This window comes from Cydia splendana, chromosome 20, assembly GCF_910591565.1.
Source record: "Cydia splendana chromosome 20, ilCydSple1.2, whole genome shotgun sequence".
NCBI lineage: Eukaryota > Metazoa > Arthropoda > Insecta > Lepidoptera > Tortricidae > Cydia > Cydia splendana.
The window spans coordinates 7,090,749-7,109,008 of NC_085979.1; the positions used below are offsets into that span (position 1 = coordinate 7,090,749).

General features: G+C 38.0%; 3 protein-coding genes across 3 annotated transcripts in view; 1 reads left to right on the forward strand and 2 right to left on the reverse strand.

Annotated features, from left to right (window-relative positions):
- The window catches only part of LOC134800775 (GMP reductase 1-like), a 28,427-nt gene extending 21,361 nt beyond the window's left edge, over window positions 1-7,066 (forward strand). Inside the window, exons 3-8 of the mRNA XM_063773326.1 lie at window positions 43-133; window positions 1,826-1,992; window positions 2,645-2,710; window positions 3,357-3,479; window positions 3,906-4,122; window positions 4,604-7,066. Coding sequence (XP_063629396.1) covers window positions 43-133; window positions 1,826-1,992; window positions 2,645-2,710; window positions 3,357-3,479; window positions 3,906-4,122; window positions 4,604-4,773 — 834 coding nt within the window. The 3' untranslated portion in view covers window positions 4,774-7,066. The remainder of the gene's footprint in view (window positions 1-42; window positions 134-1,825; window positions 1,993-2,644; window positions 2,711-3,356; window positions 3,480-3,905; window positions 4,123-4,603) is intronic.
- A 3,867-nt stretch (window positions 7,067-10,933) lies between these two features.
- On the reverse strand, window positions 10,934-14,021 carry LOC134800474 (uncharacterized). The gene is made up of 3 exons (XM_063772940.1): window positions 13,864-14,021; window positions 12,772-12,915; window positions 10,934-12,171 (listed from the first exon to the last, which is right to left on the reverse strand). The coding sequence occupies exons 1-3, from the start codon at window positions 13,925-13,927 to the stop codon at window positions 10,985-10,987; spliced, it is 1,395 nt and encodes a 464-aa protein (XP_063629010.1). The 5' UTR covers window positions 13,928-14,021; the 3' UTR covers window positions 10,934-10,984.
- Window positions 14,022-15,989: 1,968 nt separating this feature from the next.
- LOC134800475 (uncharacterized) lies at window positions 15,990-18,231 on the reverse strand. The gene is made up of 3 exons (XM_063772941.1): window positions 18,013-18,231; window positions 17,618-17,734; window positions 15,990-17,541 (listed from the first exon to the last, which is right to left on the reverse strand). Exons 1-3 carry the CDS (start codon window positions 18,101-18,103, stop codon window positions 16,571-16,573), a joined length of 1,179 nt encoding a protein of 392 aa, XP_063629011.1. The 5' UTR covers window positions 18,104-18,231; the 3' UTR covers window positions 15,990-16,570.
- Between the last annotated feature and the right edge of the window lie 29 nt (window positions 18,232-18,260).

Here is an 18,260-nt window from a genome sequence, read left to right on the forward strand (position 1 = left end):
ATAAATCAGTTTAATTCAATGTATACTGTATTTTTTTTTCAGCACGGCCTCTTCACATGTATACACAAATATTACTCGATAGATGACTGGAAGAAATTCTCAGAGGAACACACAGAATGCTTGGAACACATGGGTAAATATTTGAAGTACTTTTACAGGGTGAGCTTATGCCCCAAAAACGGGCACCATAAATTCAGCCAACTATAGTCCTAAAAACTCCCAACTAAGGTGCAGAACCCCTAAATTTCTGGGATTTTGAGTTTCCAAAACTGTTTTGCAAACTGTTCAAAAACCCATATAAAATGAGACTTAACGCAAACGCCGTCACGCTATCGAATGAAATTAACACTTACAAATTTACAGACCCACAAGAATATATATTCTATTCCGCTCTGGCCACGTGGTCCTACTGCCTTTGTCATACCTACTAATCGAAATTTTATCGTAATCTTACGAAAAAAAACGACAGTAAAATTAAAATAGACTAATAGTTGAATAGCGTTGTATCCATCTCACAATCTACTTATCTTTTTTTCTTACAGAGTGAGTTATTAGTAACTTAATTCTTAATCCTCCCTTTCACGATTCAATAAGTATTTTTATTCTTACAAAAACGAGGAGTAAAAAATTTGGTTAAGTTCAAGTCGGCGCTCACGAAGGGTTCAGTAGCGTTTTTTTTTATAGCGTTTTGATTATTTTTATTAATTGTAAGTCTAAAGAACAATACCAAAAAAAATTACATACATTTTTTTAGGATGGACATTTAGTCCTTATATCTAGTCTAGTGCAACTGAATAACAACTCTGCGATTGACGATATGATATAGTCGAACAGCGAAAGATTAGTAACTGTGTCCTTTTCAAGCAAGAGGTACCACATTGTCAATTGCCTTTTAAGGACGCGCTGACAGCAAACTTACAAATTAAAAAATACACGTAAATTTCGCCCTTATGTAATATTTTAATAACTTTGGGACCCTTCCAGTACTGAACTCTGAAAAGATCCCTTTGTTATCTTCCTTATCTTGTGCCCGATCAAAATTAAAAAGATCAGAATCCAAATTGGGGATTTAACCGTTAAAATGACTTTCGCTTTTGAAATATTAATTTCTAAGTTTTTTGTGCGACGTTAATGGCATTACGCTTTTCTTTCCATCGCCTTTGCTAATTCCAATTCTAATTGGCTATCCTCGTAAAAAAAAGGGGCGGCTAAACCCGTCTGTCACTGTTAAAACGTTGGCAAAATTGTATTGTATGGATTTTTTAGGGTGGAATGTCGATGTTTGCTATGGGGCGGCCAAATTTTTTTTCGGGGGGTTGGTTTATGTAGTAGAATATGCTCTGTACCAGGATGGGATGTGATGGCCAATCATTTTATCACGACTTTGTGGTCCAGGAACCACCCTGTGTAAATGTTGCTCTGTGTATGTACCACCATACTCAGCTTGTAAAAGAAACGCCTAGTACCTATAAGTTCAGCTATTCGTAATTTACTCAATATTGAGTTGAATAGCTGTTCAATTGCCAATTTAAAGCAATTGGAGACGATTAGAAGCGAATTTTCCGTAATTCTACGTCATCTCCAATTAAATAGTTAGACATGACGCCGAAACCTTGCATTTTTTAACGAAATCCTGAAAGATTTTTTGTCCAAACTAACTTGTCTCAAGCAGATACATTTGCGAGCGAGATACCTTTTTATTATAGAAAAAAATAAAATTCACCGCTTTTGGACCGGAACAGCGGTCCGAAAGGTCGCAAGTCTTGTCCGAAGCGGTGAATCTTCCCATTTTCCTTTAATATAAAATTTTGTTTTCCTTGTCCAGCCGCCAGCTCGGGCACTGCCGAGGCGGACTACACCCGTCTCACCGAAATCCTGGACACAATCAAAGACCTCAAATTCATTTGTCTGGACGTCGCCAACGGATATTCGCAACATTTCGTCGAGTATGTGAGGAAAGTGCGAGCGGCGTACCCGAAACACACCATTATTGTAAGTGTTTAAGGCATATTTCTGTTTGTCTTTAAAAATGACTCGCTGGAATCCGGTAGGGCTTCTTGGTCGGCTCTTTATCATTCGTCCATGCCTGATGTCACGTTCTAACCAATATGTAAGTGCGAAAGTGATGCATGGCATGTCAGGTGATAAAAATGCGACCATGATACCGCTTGGACACAATAAAGGATATCAAAATATTATTTTTGTCTGGACTTCGCCAACGGGTATTCGCATCATTTCGTCGAGTTATGTGTGGAAAGAGCCGAAAGAGCGGGTGCCGTATCAAAACATATTTTTACTAAAAAGTATTTTTAAACTAACTCGCTGAAATCCTGGACACAATAAAGGATATAACATTCATTTGTCTGAGCGTTCAGCGTTGCCAATTCACAACATTTCGTCGAGTATGTGAGGAAAGTGTAACCCGAAACATACCATTATTGTGTTTATGGCATTTACACACTTCTATGTACACCTTAGAATATATTAATTAGTATCATGTTTCTATGTAGGTGACCCCTACATAGGCATGGTAGTAACAATGCATTAAATATTTTGTTAGGTACCATGCGATATATTAATTAGTATCATGTTTCTATGTAGGGGTCAAGGCATGGTAGTAACAATGTATTTTATTCTATTTCAGGCCGGCAATGTAGTAACTGGAGAGATGGTAGAAGAATTAATTTTATCTGGAGCAGATATCATTAAGGTATTTTTATTTTCATAAAATACTGCTCATAATGTTCAAATGTGGTTTTCCATCAAAGAAGGGTCCTAATTCTCCTGAAAGCCAAATATTCGATTCCACGACGACGGACCCGATATTTGCCAATTTTTTTCCAAATTGTAGTTTTTAACAAATGTGAAAGTTGAGGAAAATTTCCAACAAGAAATATATCATTGTTTGAACCGCAGTCAACCATGATACCTCTCAACCATTGCTTTACCTCTGAGCGAGAAAACCCAAAAAAAACCCTGCCAATGCAAAGGATTAATTATTTGGTGCGGGTATGATTTAGTCTTCATAAGTTTTTTTTCTATATCGTTGTATTTTAAAAGAATAATCATATTAATACAATATTAAAAGTAAAGTTAAACTAGAAATAAAATAAAAATACTAAGTATAAAATACACTTACCTACAAAAACCAAACCAATTACAAAAAGAATACCCCGTCTATCCCGGCAACCGCGTCGGACTACGGCATGGACCCCATGACACTGGCGGCGTTACCTCTCTGTATCGCAAGGGAAATACGTTGAGAGAGGTACGCGCCGCCAGCCCTGGTGTCCCCTGTGGTGTCAACCAGCCGCGCCGACAGTGCTCCCAGTCTTCAAAAGTTAATTTCTGTCCAGGTCGGCATCGGTCCAGGTTCAGTGTGCACGACCCGCATCAAAACTGGCGTGGGCTACCCGCAACTCTCCGCCGTCATAGAATGTGCTGACGCCGCGCATGGTCTCAAAGGACACATCATTTCAGTAAGTCTAACATATAAATAATACGCGCTACTTTTCCTCTATTGTAGCACCAAGCCCCAGGGCGCTATAACTAGCATACAAAACAATAATTTTACAACCGTTGCTGGTCTGATCTCTGAGGATAAATAGCTCCCAAGCGCCTGAATCAATTAATAAAGATTGTGTAATAAAAGATGATACACTGTTCTATAAATTGTATGGGTTTTCCGTCTACGTCCTACTTTTGGGTTTTCCGTCTATCTTTGTACGTATGGGAGACTTTTTCGGCCCCCATTTTTAACGAATATCTAGCAGACTAAGTGTAATAACCACGTGGGACCGTATTTTTTTACAATGATGGGATTGGTGGCATTTGCCATAGTAAAAGTATGGCTAAATGTTAAAAAGTTTGGAGAAACCTTACAGTAAAGCTTATGTTTTTACCAGGACGGCGGGTGCACCTGCCCCGGCGACGTGGCTAAAGCTTTCGGCGCGGGCGCCGACTTCGTGATGGCGGGCGGAATGTTCGCCGGCCACGACCAGTGTGGGGGGGATGTTGTTACCAAACCTGATGGGAAGAAGGTGAAGCTATTCTACGGCATGGCTTCTGCTACAGCTATGGAGAAGCATTCGGGGGGCGTGGCGGATTATAGGTCCTCTGAAGGTAAGAATCTTAGCGTTATAGATGTGGGACCTAGTTACTGGGCCCTGGGCCTGATGGACAAAAAGTTTATAAAGTTGTTCCACGGCATGGGTTCTGCAAATGCTATGACGGAACATACAGGAGGCGTGGCGGACTATAGGCCATCTGAAGGATTAATTGATCTATCCTGGGCTTTTGTCAACCCTGCACGCTTTAACTCGCTATTCTGACCAAGTAGTGGACTTTATAGGTCGCATTCTGAGAAACTACTAGACTTTTATAAAAAATATAAACCACTAATAAACATTTGCCAGATGCCTGGATCCAGTAATAAAGGATAGTAACTGAATAGACAGATTATGTTGCTCTAGATATCGTTAACCATTTTCCGCGGCCAGGTCTCACAGAAAAAAATTACAGGCAGAGGTTAGCCAATATTGGCCAGCTAGCTAATTAAATATAATACCATCAGCTATCTAAAACATATACACCGTCTTTCCAGGTAAAACCGTAGAAGTATCATACCGGGGCGACGTGGGCGTCACCGTGAAGGACATCCTCGGCGGGCTGCGCTCGGCGTGCACGTACGTCGGCGCCGCCAAGCTGCGCGAGCTGTCGCGCCGCGCTACCTTCATACGATGCAGCCGGCAGGTCAACGACACCTTCTCGTAACTCATAAGCCCTGGTACTCGTTCTTTGCTAAATTCAGTTTTTGGATAAAAATAAAAAACACATTCTCATTTCGTAACTGGTTACGAAATGGGAGTAGAAATTTTCTCTGCGCATATGCTTAAAGTTACTACGTTACGTTACGTGTTATAGGTAGTAACCGAAACACTCTTATCTGACCATCGGTGGATCTTGTATTTACAGTTAGGTACGAATTAACACTTAACAGTGTGGACGGTGGTACAAGCATTATGTATAATAAAAACAGGCTATGAAACTTAACTGAATTTGGCATGGGAATAGACAATTTTAATTTTAAACCTAGTAAGTTAATTATGTTACTTCTTTGTACATGTGGTAAGGTTTTTCATTAAAGCTAAGCTGCGCTAAGCTTTTAGGTTAGCTTGGCCGATTTTATATATTAAAGCTGGTTCTGATAGAAAACCAATCTAATTGCTATATCACACAATTGCAAACAAAAGTAAGTACATTAAATATATCTCTGGTTATAAGTACTTCGTTATAATCTGTTTTAATATACATAAATGCTAACAGTATTTAAAATTTATAATTACAGTATTGTATGATTACAGCTGTGTAGCTTAAAGTTATTTCTCATACAAATTAAGTGTTGTACGTGTTTGGAAAAGGTCTGTTCCGATTGTTTTTTAGGGTTCCGTAGTTAAATATTTTTTTACTGTTCCACTGGTGCTAATACTTGAATTTATTTGAGCGGCCTTGCCCAACAGTGGGACTTGCGCTAGGGTAATCTTACTATAACTATAATGTGGGAATCCGCTATGACACATGGGCTATTTCTTCAACTTTATTGCACAAATATATATACCAAACAGCGACACATATCTACAATTGGCGCAAAGAGATTGGAGATTTAAATAGAAGTACGCAGTGGAAAATTTGATCTGAAATACTTCTAATTAGTTAATTACTACTATACCTAGATGTCGGCAGGAGATTTTAGATGAATGGTTGATTGCACACACAAAAAATAATAGTAACTAATTGCAAAATTCGTGTGTTACTTAGAGAATAGAATAGAAAATAGGGAGCGTTCGTGGCAAAATAAAAGAAGAAAACAACACGTAACACAACCACGAAATGGTCCCGATTCAGCATGGTGGCAATACCTATTCCGTAACGCGTAGAGATTTGTACGCTATGTGCGCCATAGTGGATTTTCACACTAGTTTACTATAATCTATAATCTCTTAATCTATTATACTCTTTCTGCGATCGCTAAACATTTTCGCTAACTAGAACAAATCAAATAGCCTAGAAACAAATGAAGTGCACTTGCTTTAATCTGTATTTGTAGGTTATGTATTTCATAATTTATGAAATATCTGTAAATATTAGTGGCATATTGATCCATAAAATGTATGTTTTCTGGTTAAAAATACCAATAGTGTACGATCCGATTCCAAATTTTTCTAAATGTTTCAAAATTTGTGACTTTAGTAGCATTTACCGAGCACAGGCAGAAAATATCCCCAGGTGTGGAAAAAATAATGATACCTAGGATATGGTGGGGTTAAAATTTCTGGAGGCAAAAAGTCCAAAAGCGTTTGCTAGTTTATTAAACTAAGTAATCTAACACTACAGACTTTATTATTCTCAAATATATCCTACATTAACAATAAACTGTCAGTGTAATCCTACATGTTTAATGTATTATATCCAGAACAAGAAGTCAATTAGTCTGGCACTTTTAACATAATTCAATTTTATAATTATAAATATTACTAAGAACAATATTTTCCGATTCATAACTGATGAGTTGGTTTTGCTTAGCTTATCCCGTTTTCCCAGTTTCGTAACACGTTACGAGCTAGTTACGAAACTGCGTAGCGTGCGTGCGTATTAGAGATGCACCGGATATTCGGTTACTATCCAGTATCCGGCCTATCCGGCCATTATTCTAACATCCGGCCGGATACCGGATAGTGGCCTACTATCCGGCCGGATACTGGATAGTAACATTGCTTGATTTCGGAGTAAACAAAATTGGAATTAGAAACAGTCACGTTAATAATCGTACTCGTTTATTATTTTAAAACAATTTAAACATTCCACTCACTTGCACGCGCACTCATTTCGAAACTAGAAATTATTTCGCGTGAACATTCACTACGAAACAGGTCAAAACCTGCATAATGCGCACCTGAAAAACCGAAATGTAGGTATAATTCCGCCGGCCGTATATTCGGCGGCCGGATACCGAATATTCGGCCGATGGTCAGGCCGAATATCCGGTATCCGGTATCCGCCCCAACAACTATCCGTTGCATCTCTAGTGCGTATATGTGACTTGCCGACAATGATACATTGCATCTCACGACCTCCAATTTAATGATATGAAGTCATCAGTAACAGTAACTGTCAAAAGTTTACATGTTTGCGTGGGTGAGGTGAAGATACCTACTATAGTGTAAATAACATTATTTGCGGTATTTGACGTCTGTTACTCACAACAGCAATACTACGTAAAATGTTTTGCACATCGAAATCACAAAGGAAAACAACTGCACTGCGAACGTTTACGTTCTACGTCTTTTTTTTTTATTGTAGGGTTGGCCGGACACCACCATTATGAATCGGTAGTCGTCTAAGTAAATCGATATGAATTTTTCATTTTTCTTTTAATAAAAATAAGGAAAAGGTGGATAATTAATAGTGTCCGACCGAAGGTTCGGTTTCGGTTTCGGCCAGTTTCGGCCAATAAAACATGTTTCGGCTGGAGTTTCGGTTTCGGCCAAAAACCGGCCGAACCTTTCGGCCGGGCCGAACCTACGAAATGGTACTTCGGACAAAGATCAAAAGTTGGGGAATAAGTATGACAATATTAATACCATACATATACTGATACTGATTCATGTATAGATACAGAAATTAATTGGTTTATTATAAAATACAATTCCACTAATGAGGGCGCCACTGGACGGTCGACGCAGTCTTAAGAGGCTGTCAATACCTATAACGCGCACACTGTCTAATTGTATCGGAGTGAATGAGATAGCACTGTCGCATGTTACTGGGCCCTGGGCAAGAGAATAATAAGAAAACTCATCATCTTCCTCGCGTGATACCGGAATTTTTGCCGAGCCGTGGCAATGGGAATGGGAGCCTGGGGTCCAATTGACAACTAATCCCAAGAATTGGCGTAAGCACTAGTTTTTACGAAAGCGACTGCCATCAGATTGATATTCTAACCCAGAGAGTAAACTAGGCCTTATCGGGAATAGTCCGGCTTCCTCACGACATTAGAACCGTTTAATGGTGATTTTAAGCAGGGCCGGATTAAGCATGTCGGGGCCCCCAGTATCAGGTCGGCCCGAGTGGAACGATGTCTTTTTCGCTCTTATTCATTCACTTATTCAGTTATTTTCCTACATACCTCTAATGGCAAATTTTAAGCGAGGCTAAAGGCTACGCTCAACTAGTGCCGCAAAGTTGATTTTCTCAATAGTTTATATTTAGCGAGGCTGAACAGCTGATAATTGATTAAAACGAAGAAAAAACTCTTAAAAGTGTCCCCAGTACAGTTTATCATACGAATGCTCGACCTTAGCCTCACTTTTTACCTCAATTTACCATTGGTTTGTGTTCCACATGTCCTCTAGCTCTACATCAGCTTAGCCTTTGGCCTCGCTGCGCCATGCTCGGCCTGCGGTCTCGCTTTTTAATACAATGGACATTGGTTGGAGTCTGTGCTCAACTACTTATCCTGAAGCCTGAAGCACGGCTTTAACTTCGCATGAAAGTTCACCTCACTGGGGAACTTCGGACGTTTATGCCCAGTTGAAGATCGGTACCCGGCTTTGCGATATTTGTCAACAAAAAATTTCGCGCTCGCTGCGCTCGCATTTATGGTTGGTTTTTTAGTTGACCCTATATCTACATGTTAGCTTGACTGGTGAATGAATAGAGTTAGATCAAGAAAATTCTACAATGATTTTGATAGCAATGCAACTAGTGCAAATGTTATTTATACGTCATAATTTCATAAAAGTTTTGACGTTTAAAATAACACTTGCACTGCGTGTGTTATCAAAATCGATGCAGAATTATCTTGGTCTAACTCTAGTAATTTTCTTAAAAAACTGCTTAAGTAACATCAATTTCAAGGACATTGGGTGTTGACAGCCCCATAATATGTGTGTAAAAGCGGTTTTATGACATTTTTTCAACGATTTTAACAAATCTACAAAAGGTTCGGTTTCGGTTTCGGCCGAAACTACAGCCAAAGCCGAACATTCGGTTTCGGTTTCGGCAAAAAAACATGTTTCGGTCGGACACTAATAATTAACTGTAAATATGGATATATTTATCGTCACTTAACAGACAACAAATTTGACACAGAAATAACATAAATAAACTTTAAAATAGATCCCCAGTTAGTTTCAATTTTGACAATGGGTGCGAACTACTCGGTCGGTGTATTAAATGCATTTAGCTTGCGGGAAAATCATATAATTCTAGCTTTATTTAAATCTTAAATAAAAATTCATTATACGTCACAATTCGATACCACAGTCTACGTGCTATCCAATCGTAATCGCTTGCTGTGACAATCGATTTGCGTTAGCTACATCTCTATATACGTCAGTCATAATGTGTCAAATACCGCAAATAATGTTATTTACACTATACCTACATTATGTTCAGGTTAATATGTGTAAGGAAGTGTAATTTTAATAGTCAAATTTATATAAATGTACTTACCCTTTCCATAGGCAAAATCTCTCGATACCTTCATAGTTTTAAATTAAGTCAAACTGGTTGTAACATAAATTAGTATAAATGTTGTTTTATCTTTAATTTCCTATGACAGAAAAAGCTAGAATTTATTTTTGAAATGACATTTGAGTAATATATATCTTTATGTGTATGCTGTATTACTTGTATTAATACTTATGTTGCTTATAAAAGGAATGCACAATATACAAATTAAATATTTATATACCGAGTACAAGTTACAATAGATTTTTTTAAGCTAATATTACTTTTGACTTATGTTTTATTTTTAAAGTTAATTGTAATGAGAAGATGGATAAGATGCGGCGTGGTTGTTTTAAGCGATATATAATTATAAATATTTATATTCCTAATAATCGTTTAGCATAACCACGTCGATGTTTTCTTTAAATATAGTTGTTACACTTATAGGCGAGTTTTATTATTCTATGTACAGTCAGCTAAACTACATACATATTTGTACAGTGAAACCTGGTTAATTGGCACCTGGATAAATGGAAAACCTCAATAATTGCAACCAAAAGTCCGGTCCCGGTCCCTTGAGACCAAAAGGCCTCTATAATTGAAATTTTGGAACCTCTATAATTGCAATTTAGATTTTAGGGCTTTTCGTAATTTTGCCTCTGTAATTGACCACGTCGCAACTAAGACCTCTATAATTGACACTCTGCTAAAAAAATCCGTTATTTTTGCTCTCCTTTTTACCTCTATTATTGAAACGAGTCTTACTTATTACCTCTGTAATTGAAATAATGTAGTTGTAGACAGCAGAAACAATATTTTAATAGCAATGATCATTTTATTTATATCTTCATCCAGAATTCAATTTATTTATTGGGTATCTATCACAGCCTGTAGTAGGTGAAATATTTTTGATTAAATCAAAAACAAAGTATGCTTTTTACATTCCAATAAAACTTTCTTCTACAATGTAGTGTAAAAGTGCAAGTATAGACAGAAGCTATATATAGACCAGAAACCCAGAACGTAAGCGTGTAAATCTACTTTCAATGGTTATTTGCACCTCCATAAAAGAAATTTGTCAGAACGCAACCTCTATTAATGAAAACCTCTATAATTGACACAACGATTTTTTGAACCTCGTTAATTGACACGACCTGCTTAAATGAAAAACCTGGTTAATTGACAAAAAATGGCCGGTCCCTTGAGATTGCAATTATCCAGGTTCCACTGTATAAGCTAATAATTTAGCTGACTGGTCATACATATACTCTTACCTACGTCGTTGATTTGCTAAACAAATAATCTTATGGTGGGACTTAGTCAATTTGTGTAAGAATATCCCTAAGATCATATTAATTTATTTTATACGTTAGTAGGTATTCGCATTATTTGTATAAAAGTAAGGTAAAGAAAAAGACATATAATTGGAAACTTTATTCTTAAAAATAAGTTTTAAATATTCCTTCTTACCTTTTTATTGCTTCTTACAATCAAGCGTTGTACACAAAGAATTCCCGTTGAGCAAACAGTAACAAATATTACAGTCGACCTTGTAAGCGGTTCCTTTCGGGCAGTCGATACCGTGTTGCAGCATCGGTATTACCTCCACAGATATGCTCGCCTTGTCGCATTTCAAGTCGGAACATATTACTGTCTGACTGTCAGAGAGGCATTGGCAATTATTGCAATCATTAACGTAATTATGCAACGGCTCGCAGTAACCGTGCATGCTGCTCAACTCGACACTCTCACTTTTCACGTTCGAGCATATGCTTTCAGTCTCGCACCATTGCCATTTCTCGTCATTAGCCGTAACGCAGGAACATTTTAAACAATTCAATTCGTAAGATGTCGACAGAACGCAGCCTTCCCTTATAGTTCTCAGTAAAGACTCTTCCTTGCAAGGTCTCACCGTGCACGCGAACATGGTTTTTCCAGATTCATGTTTCAAGCACACGCAAGTGTTGCAGCCTTTTCTATACTTGGTCCCGATCTTACAAGTGTGGAGAGCTACTGGGCGTTCTACTAACTCGAAATAGCGCTCATCTATGTCCAATAGACGCCTTCTTGTTGACGGGCTTACATTCCCAAGACAGCGCTTTGCCGAGCATACCATTCGACCTTCACTATCGCAGAAGCACAAATTGCAATCGACATTGAATATTTTATTAGGAGGCTCGGAATGGCAGTAATAACGGTCTTCTACTTTCGTGTCCGTACAATTTCCGCACAGGAGTCTGTTATTTCTCAGACAAGTGCAGGTTTGGCAGTCTAGTTGGTATTTCTGATCCACCGTACACTCCGCGTAAACATCTACAGGCTCCTTTAATTCTGTCGACCGTTCTTTCATTACTGGGTCGTTTTCATCGCATTCCTTTTTGGTGCATAGCTCGGGATCTAACTGTCCCGTGCTGGGACAGAAACAGACGTTGCATTCTTGGAGATACAGTTTCATGGGGTCGCAGGTTTTTCCGCTGGCGACTTCAACGGCATGGAGTACTTGGAAGATGTCTCGGCAGACGGGGTTTGGCCAGACGCCGTCCTCGCCGCAGACGCAGAGCACGGAGCCTCGGCGGTAGTGCACGTGGGGCTCGCAGGCCGTGGGGGTTGAGCGCCAAGCGCCGTGACCTTGCATGCCTACGTTGATGTCTTGTATGGCATCTACAGAGAAATTGGTTTAAGTCATTATCAAGAGAAACTAAATTACGTAAAAATATTACTGTAATAAATAATCAGTGATATATTGCTGTGTGGATGTTGAAGCGAATCGACACTCTGTATGTAGGAGTCAAATTCACGGTTAGGAAATAGAGGATTGCGGGTCAGATGTAATATAATAAAATAAGCGAGTATAAGTGACGTCAAGTAATATGATCAAGAAATTCAATTTTAACAAATTTAATTTCAATTCTACCAGCAAACTTAAGAATACAAGTAAAAAAAAATTAACAAATAATTTACCGTTGAGAGCGCTGGTGGCCTAGGGGTAAGAGCGTGCGACTTTCAACCCTGGGGTCGCGGGTTCAAACCCCGGCTCGTACTCGTGAGTTTTTCGGAACTTATGTATGAAATATCATTTAATATTTACCAGTCGCTTTTCGGTGAAGGAAAACATCGTGAGGAAACCGGACTAATCCTAATAAGGCCTAGTTTCCCCTCTGGGTTGGAAGGTCAGATTGGGATTAGTTGTCAAGCGAACCCCAGGCTCCCATGAGCCGTGGCAAATTGCCAGGACAACGCGAGGAAGAAGAAATAATTTACCGTTGAAATGTCCAAACACGTCGACTTGATTACAGCTCCGGGCCTCACAGTTGTACGCGCTGTTTTTACAACGGCACCAATTGCAATCGTTCAGGATTTTGTCTCCCTTGGAGCAGCGCTGGCGATGTATCACCTCACTTTGCTCTGCAGAAAGTCTTGATTATTAACAAAATTATTTTTATTTTATGTACCGACAGAAGAGGAAGACCGAGAATAAATTATTTCAACCAAATAAAAGAAAAGGTTCAGGTTGTGTCATACCAGAAGGTTAAGGAGTTGGCAGAGGACTGGACGAGTTGGAGATTGCTCCACCGATAAGAGCACAGCTCTTAAATATAAAGAAGAAAAAGATGTACCGACAATGTATACGTACTGCTCATACATACTACCTATTATTTTAGCGTAGGTATATGCGGTGGAGCTAAATTCTGAAAGAGACTGGTGCGCAAAATTCTGAAAGAGACTGAATTGAACTGGTCACCGGATCAAAAAAAAACGAGATGTATTCAACCGAAAACTATAATAGGTATTATTAATATTTAAACCGCGACGTGAATTGAAATTAAAATCTGCGTAAGTAGTTTAGGTTTAGGGATGTTTTATTTTTATTAATTTAGAATAGTTAGATATTTTTAGTTTATAAGTTTTTATACAATATTTGTATTTATTTGTTTAATGGTTCAATATCTAATAAATTAAAGTAATTGTCCGTAAGTAGGATCAGTCCTAATTAGTGATTGAATTTCATGTTCAGACATGAAATTCGGAAAACATTGTGTGACGAGGACAAATATGGACTAAACGTGGTAAGTCATATTCGAGAATAAAAAAATATACCTACATTTAAATAAAATAAAAATATTTTATTCTGTATTACAAGTATTACAAGTTACAGTATCTGCGCTGGTGCCTCATTTTAACTGAAGTAAGTATTATTAGGATTAATTTAAAATATCCAATATAAAAAACGAAAACCATAAAACCGCACATAACTAAATACGTTGTTTTTGCGCATTCATTGCTGTTATAAGACGAATATTATGTGTCGGGTATGAAGAGATCATTATAGTTAATAAGAGTGGTTATACTTACCAACATTTACACTAATAACAATTCTAAAAGCCAGAGGAATTAACCACAAAACTGTGGTCGCCATCTTGAAATATCAACTGGCAATTTCTTTACATGAATGTCAAGTTAGCAACGCATCCATCCATGCATTAAAATAGTAATTAATTTCGATGTCATTGGATGAAATTGAATACCCTGAAATTTAATCACTAATTAGAATTTTAATTGGTTTTGATAATACATATGCCGTGATAACAGAATTGAATTTTGCTATCGTGAGTCAAAACATTATACCAACACAGTTTTTATGTAATCCAGCATAAAATATACTAAAACACACCAAATTTGTCAAGTAGAAAAATCGGTCAAAACTTCAAGAGCATGTCGGGCCATGGTCAGTGTAGAGTTTCGTAGTTACCATTCTGTCAAAATAGGCCAAACGGGGGCTATTAGTAAGTATCATGTACATTACAAGCACGAGGGAGTACGTTTGCAGCGCTATGTACGTATTTTTACTAAGAAGAGAAGATTTATTGCAATAACTCAAAAACGACTGGACCGATCATATTTGCTATAGTTTTCATTGAAAGTATTTATTAAGCTTATGATTCACGATTTTTTTAGAAGACTTATCCAACGATATCCTACACTATTGGGTCAAAGCAAAAAATAAAAATAAAACATTTTGTTCGGGAGGTACCTACCTTATTTTTTTTAATAGTTTATATTTTACCGTTCTATCGCAATGCATACATATCCATGCCAAATTGCAACTTAATTTCTAGCACTAACGATCAAGGAGCAAAGCCACGGACAGAAAGACGAACTTAGCGAAACTATAATTGTTTCTAGGTGACTACGAAACCCTAAAAAGGCGCGAAATTAAAATTTTCTGTGAGGAGTCAATTCTCGTGCATACACTCTTTAACATTGCCGCCTTATTAAAACCGACTTCATGATTTCGAAAGGAGGCCTATTTATGCTCTACAATTCTTACCTAAGGCCATGTAAACATAACTGGAGCTAGAGAAATTTTGATATCCTCGAAAAACCGATTATTAAGACCTTTGACCTTGAATAACTTCCGACGCGCACACGATATATCCGTTGACTTTTAAGAGAACCTTTAATACGTCGTAACAAAGGTGTATACGAGTTTCCAGTTTCCTTATTATCTCTCATTCCTGAAACTAGGGTTACCAGATCCAAATTACGGATTTCCTGACCAAATTCCTGATTTGCGAATATTTTTCCTGACGCTCATATCGGTGACGGCGGGACGGGGCTAATAACCGTATGCTCGATACATTGTTTAAATTTGAATAATGTACCTTTCTAGGTACATAATAGAAAAGTCTGTTAATTCACTAAAATTCCTGACATTTTCGTATTCCGGCCGCATTCCTGACAAACGTCCAAAATTCCTGACATCTGGTAACCCTAGGTGAAACCCTTAATTTAACTGGGCTAGAGGTTATTTTGGATTCTTGCTGGGCATTATTTACCTACTTACAAGTAACTCTACTTTCGTTTTAAGAAGGGTGCATCGTTTATTAACCGACTTCCAAATCTATAATTTTTAAGAAAAAAAAACCGACTTCTATGGGGGCCGGTGAAAGATTATTGTAGATGGTGCACTATGTAGAAAAGGAGGTAAAACCACCCACTTTTCTACTAGGATTTCGCTTCTGTAAGGGTCGTAGTTCTAGCCTAACCCAATCCACTCCTCTGATAGCAGTTCGGTTCTGTGAGGATCGCAGTTCGAACCTAATCAAACCCACTTTTCAAGTAGCATTTCGTTTCTGTAAGGCTCGCAGTTCTAACCTAACCTAACCCTTGTTCGGTTCTGTGAGGATCGCAGTTCAAACCTAACCTAATTTTTGTCAAGCTCGAGTTCTGATAATGGGATCCATGAGGAATCGAGGGAACTCCTCAAATCTTAAAGGCATGCGTATAGAGATTTTTGTATTTTCATCAGAAAATTTTAAGCATTTTCATTAAAAACTGTCGCATTTGATTAAGTGGAACTGCTGATGATGATCAGAACAGAACTCTTCAACGACACATAGTTTGGCGATTTTGATTTTGTGGGTTAGGTTAGGATAGAACTGCGACCCTTAGAGAAACGAAATGCCACTAGAAAAGTGGGTACCTAAGGTTAGGTTAGGCTAGAACTGCGACCCTTACAGAAACGAAATATGCTACCAGAAAAAGGTGACGAAGTGGATTACTATATCTGGTGATCAGTTAAATAGCCAATAATTTATATGGCATTTCTAACTATTTTGAGAAGTCGGTTTTTTTCTATTAAAGAATATTTCTAGTTACTTTACGAGTGGCAATTATTACAGGGCTCATTTAGACGATGCGAGAACTCGCATACGAGTTTAATTACATTGCGGTTTTTTATCGGTCGGTTGAATTGGACGTAACCAATAGTCCACAATGTAACTAAAATCGCATGCGAGTTCGCACGCCGTCTAAATAAGCCCTTAATTCCTGTTTCGAAACTGGTTCATAACCGTCTACCAGAATCATTCTGTGGGACCAAGAAATATGCCATGGAAATAAAAATAAAGAGAGTATGTATCGTCAGATGACAACCAAAACTACTTATTAATTAAATAAATTGCGAAAACTTTAGTAATTTACTGAACTTGTGCTATTTAGTAATTAGTGAGTTTTGGTTGTCATCTGATTGTATATTAGTAAAAACATAAGGCGCTTATCAATGACATTTCTTGTCAGTACAAAGCATTTTTCCATTCTTCAAGCAATGACATAAATTACATTTAACATTAATAGCAGTCCCCGGTTCACACTCCCCGGCTTTAACTAATTTCAGCGATCGTCTCACTGCATCCAAAGGATCATAATTAAAGGTCATGGGCAGTCCTCCGTTTTGTTTTCTAATTCTCGGACTGTTAGCATCAAAGCGAGCCCTGAAATCTATTGTCATATCATCTGCGTTCATTTTGTTTTCTTTACCGTCTGCATCAGCAACCTCATAATAAGCCATCTGAGCCAGCAAAGCCAGCTGATCATCTGGTCCTTTATTTATCTTCTCAACCTTTAGGTCGTATTGTGTAGTTGCCTCCGTTATTTGACTATTTTGACTAGTTTTAACGTCCACACCATTCGACCAAACTCCATCTTCGTTGGATGATAGTAGACTTCTGAACTTCTTCTGATTTGGGACCAAGGCAGCAATCTCCTTCAAAAGTCCAGGTCCGCAGTGTACTAAGGTAGTCGGCCCTAAATTCATTTGACCTTGTCTATTAGATTGTGTAACACTGGTGCTGCACATTAGCTTGTTGGTGTCGACGCAGTAACAAAACTGGCATGGCGCCAAAGAATACCAGTTCTTCACTATGCACTGTCCGAATAAATTTTTTTTTGCTTCACCTTCGGTATTCTTCCTGAAATGAGGCATTTTTACGTCACATTCATTGATAGTGCAACGCGTAGAATCTACTTCCCCATTGTCATTACATCTGCATATATTGCACTCAACTTGGACGTATCCTTGGGGTTCACATGTCTTTTTCTTGATTGACTCCATTGGCAGATGACCGAAGACATCGTAACAGACTTTGTGAGGCCATTGACCTTCTGCTGAGCATATACAACTTGTGAAGAGCTGATTGTATACTACGTTGGGTTGACATGCTGTTGGTTTCTTTAAGTAGATTACTGGGACTGGGGAAAAACGGTGTTGATTAAAATAAAGATTGATCAGAATTAAAAAAAAATGGTTTTGAGTAAAACTACAGACCTCTATCACATCCTTTGGCCTTGCAATGGTACACCCCTTTCGCTGTACATACACACTTGTTACATAAATTTTCGACTGTATCTCCATAGTCGCATGATTCCAAATTCAGCCAATTAACTGCGAAAATCATAAACTTTACAATTCAGTTTTTATTCAATTAATAATTAAATAAATTAAACGCTTTCACCACTATTTTTTGCGGGTTAGAATCAAAATTCAAAAACCGCATTTAAGGTAAACGTACCTACTAGTGCTCGACATGCTAATGCCCAATAGATGACACCTTGCTGTCACCTCTATTGACAATGACTTAAGTTTCAAGATGACATGTACTGGGACCGCGTCGAGCACCAGTACGTTTACCTTACTTAAGAATTGTGTAATGGCTGTCTTACCAGAACTTTGTGAATGTGTTGAAAACACATTCTCTAATACAAATATAAGTGTGAGTATACAATAAAGCATATTTACAAAAGACTCCAACATTTGAATTCGTGTTTTATTCAAATCCAATTAGAGAATGAGACGGTTCATGCCTCCGTGCACTCACCTACGATAGTTGCTAATTAAAAATAACCAAATACCTATGGTCTAAGATCCCACATATATGGTCGACCTTCACCAATCTGTCTGACGGCTGAAA

Bases quoted from the DNA above. Each gene is read 5' to 3' on its own strand.
- LOC134800475 (XM_063772941.1), bottom strand. From the start codon at position 18,103: ATGTTGGAGTCTTTTGTAAATATGCTTTATTGTATACTCACACTTATA. The intron at 17,735-18,012 runs GTAAGACAGCCA...TGATTTTCGCAG, and splicing joins AACACATTCACAAAGTTCTG to TTAATTGGCTGAATTTGGAA. The intron at 17,542-17,617 runs GTCTGTAGTTTT...GTTTTTCCCCAG, and splicing joins GGCCAAAGGATGTGATAGAG to TCCCAGTAATCTACTTAAAG.
- LOC134800474 (XM_063772940.1), bottom strand. From the start codon at position 13,927: ATGGCGACCACAGTTTTGTGGTTAATTCCTCTGGCTTTTAGAATTGTT. The intron at 12,916-13,863 runs GTAAGTATAACC...GACTTTCTGCAG, and splicing joins TGTTATTAGTGTAAATGTTG to AGCAAAGTGAGGTGATACAT. The intron at 12,172-12,771 runs GTAAATTATTTC...ATTTCTCTGTAG, and splicing joins CGTGTTTGGACATTTCAACG to ATGCCATACAAGACATCAAC.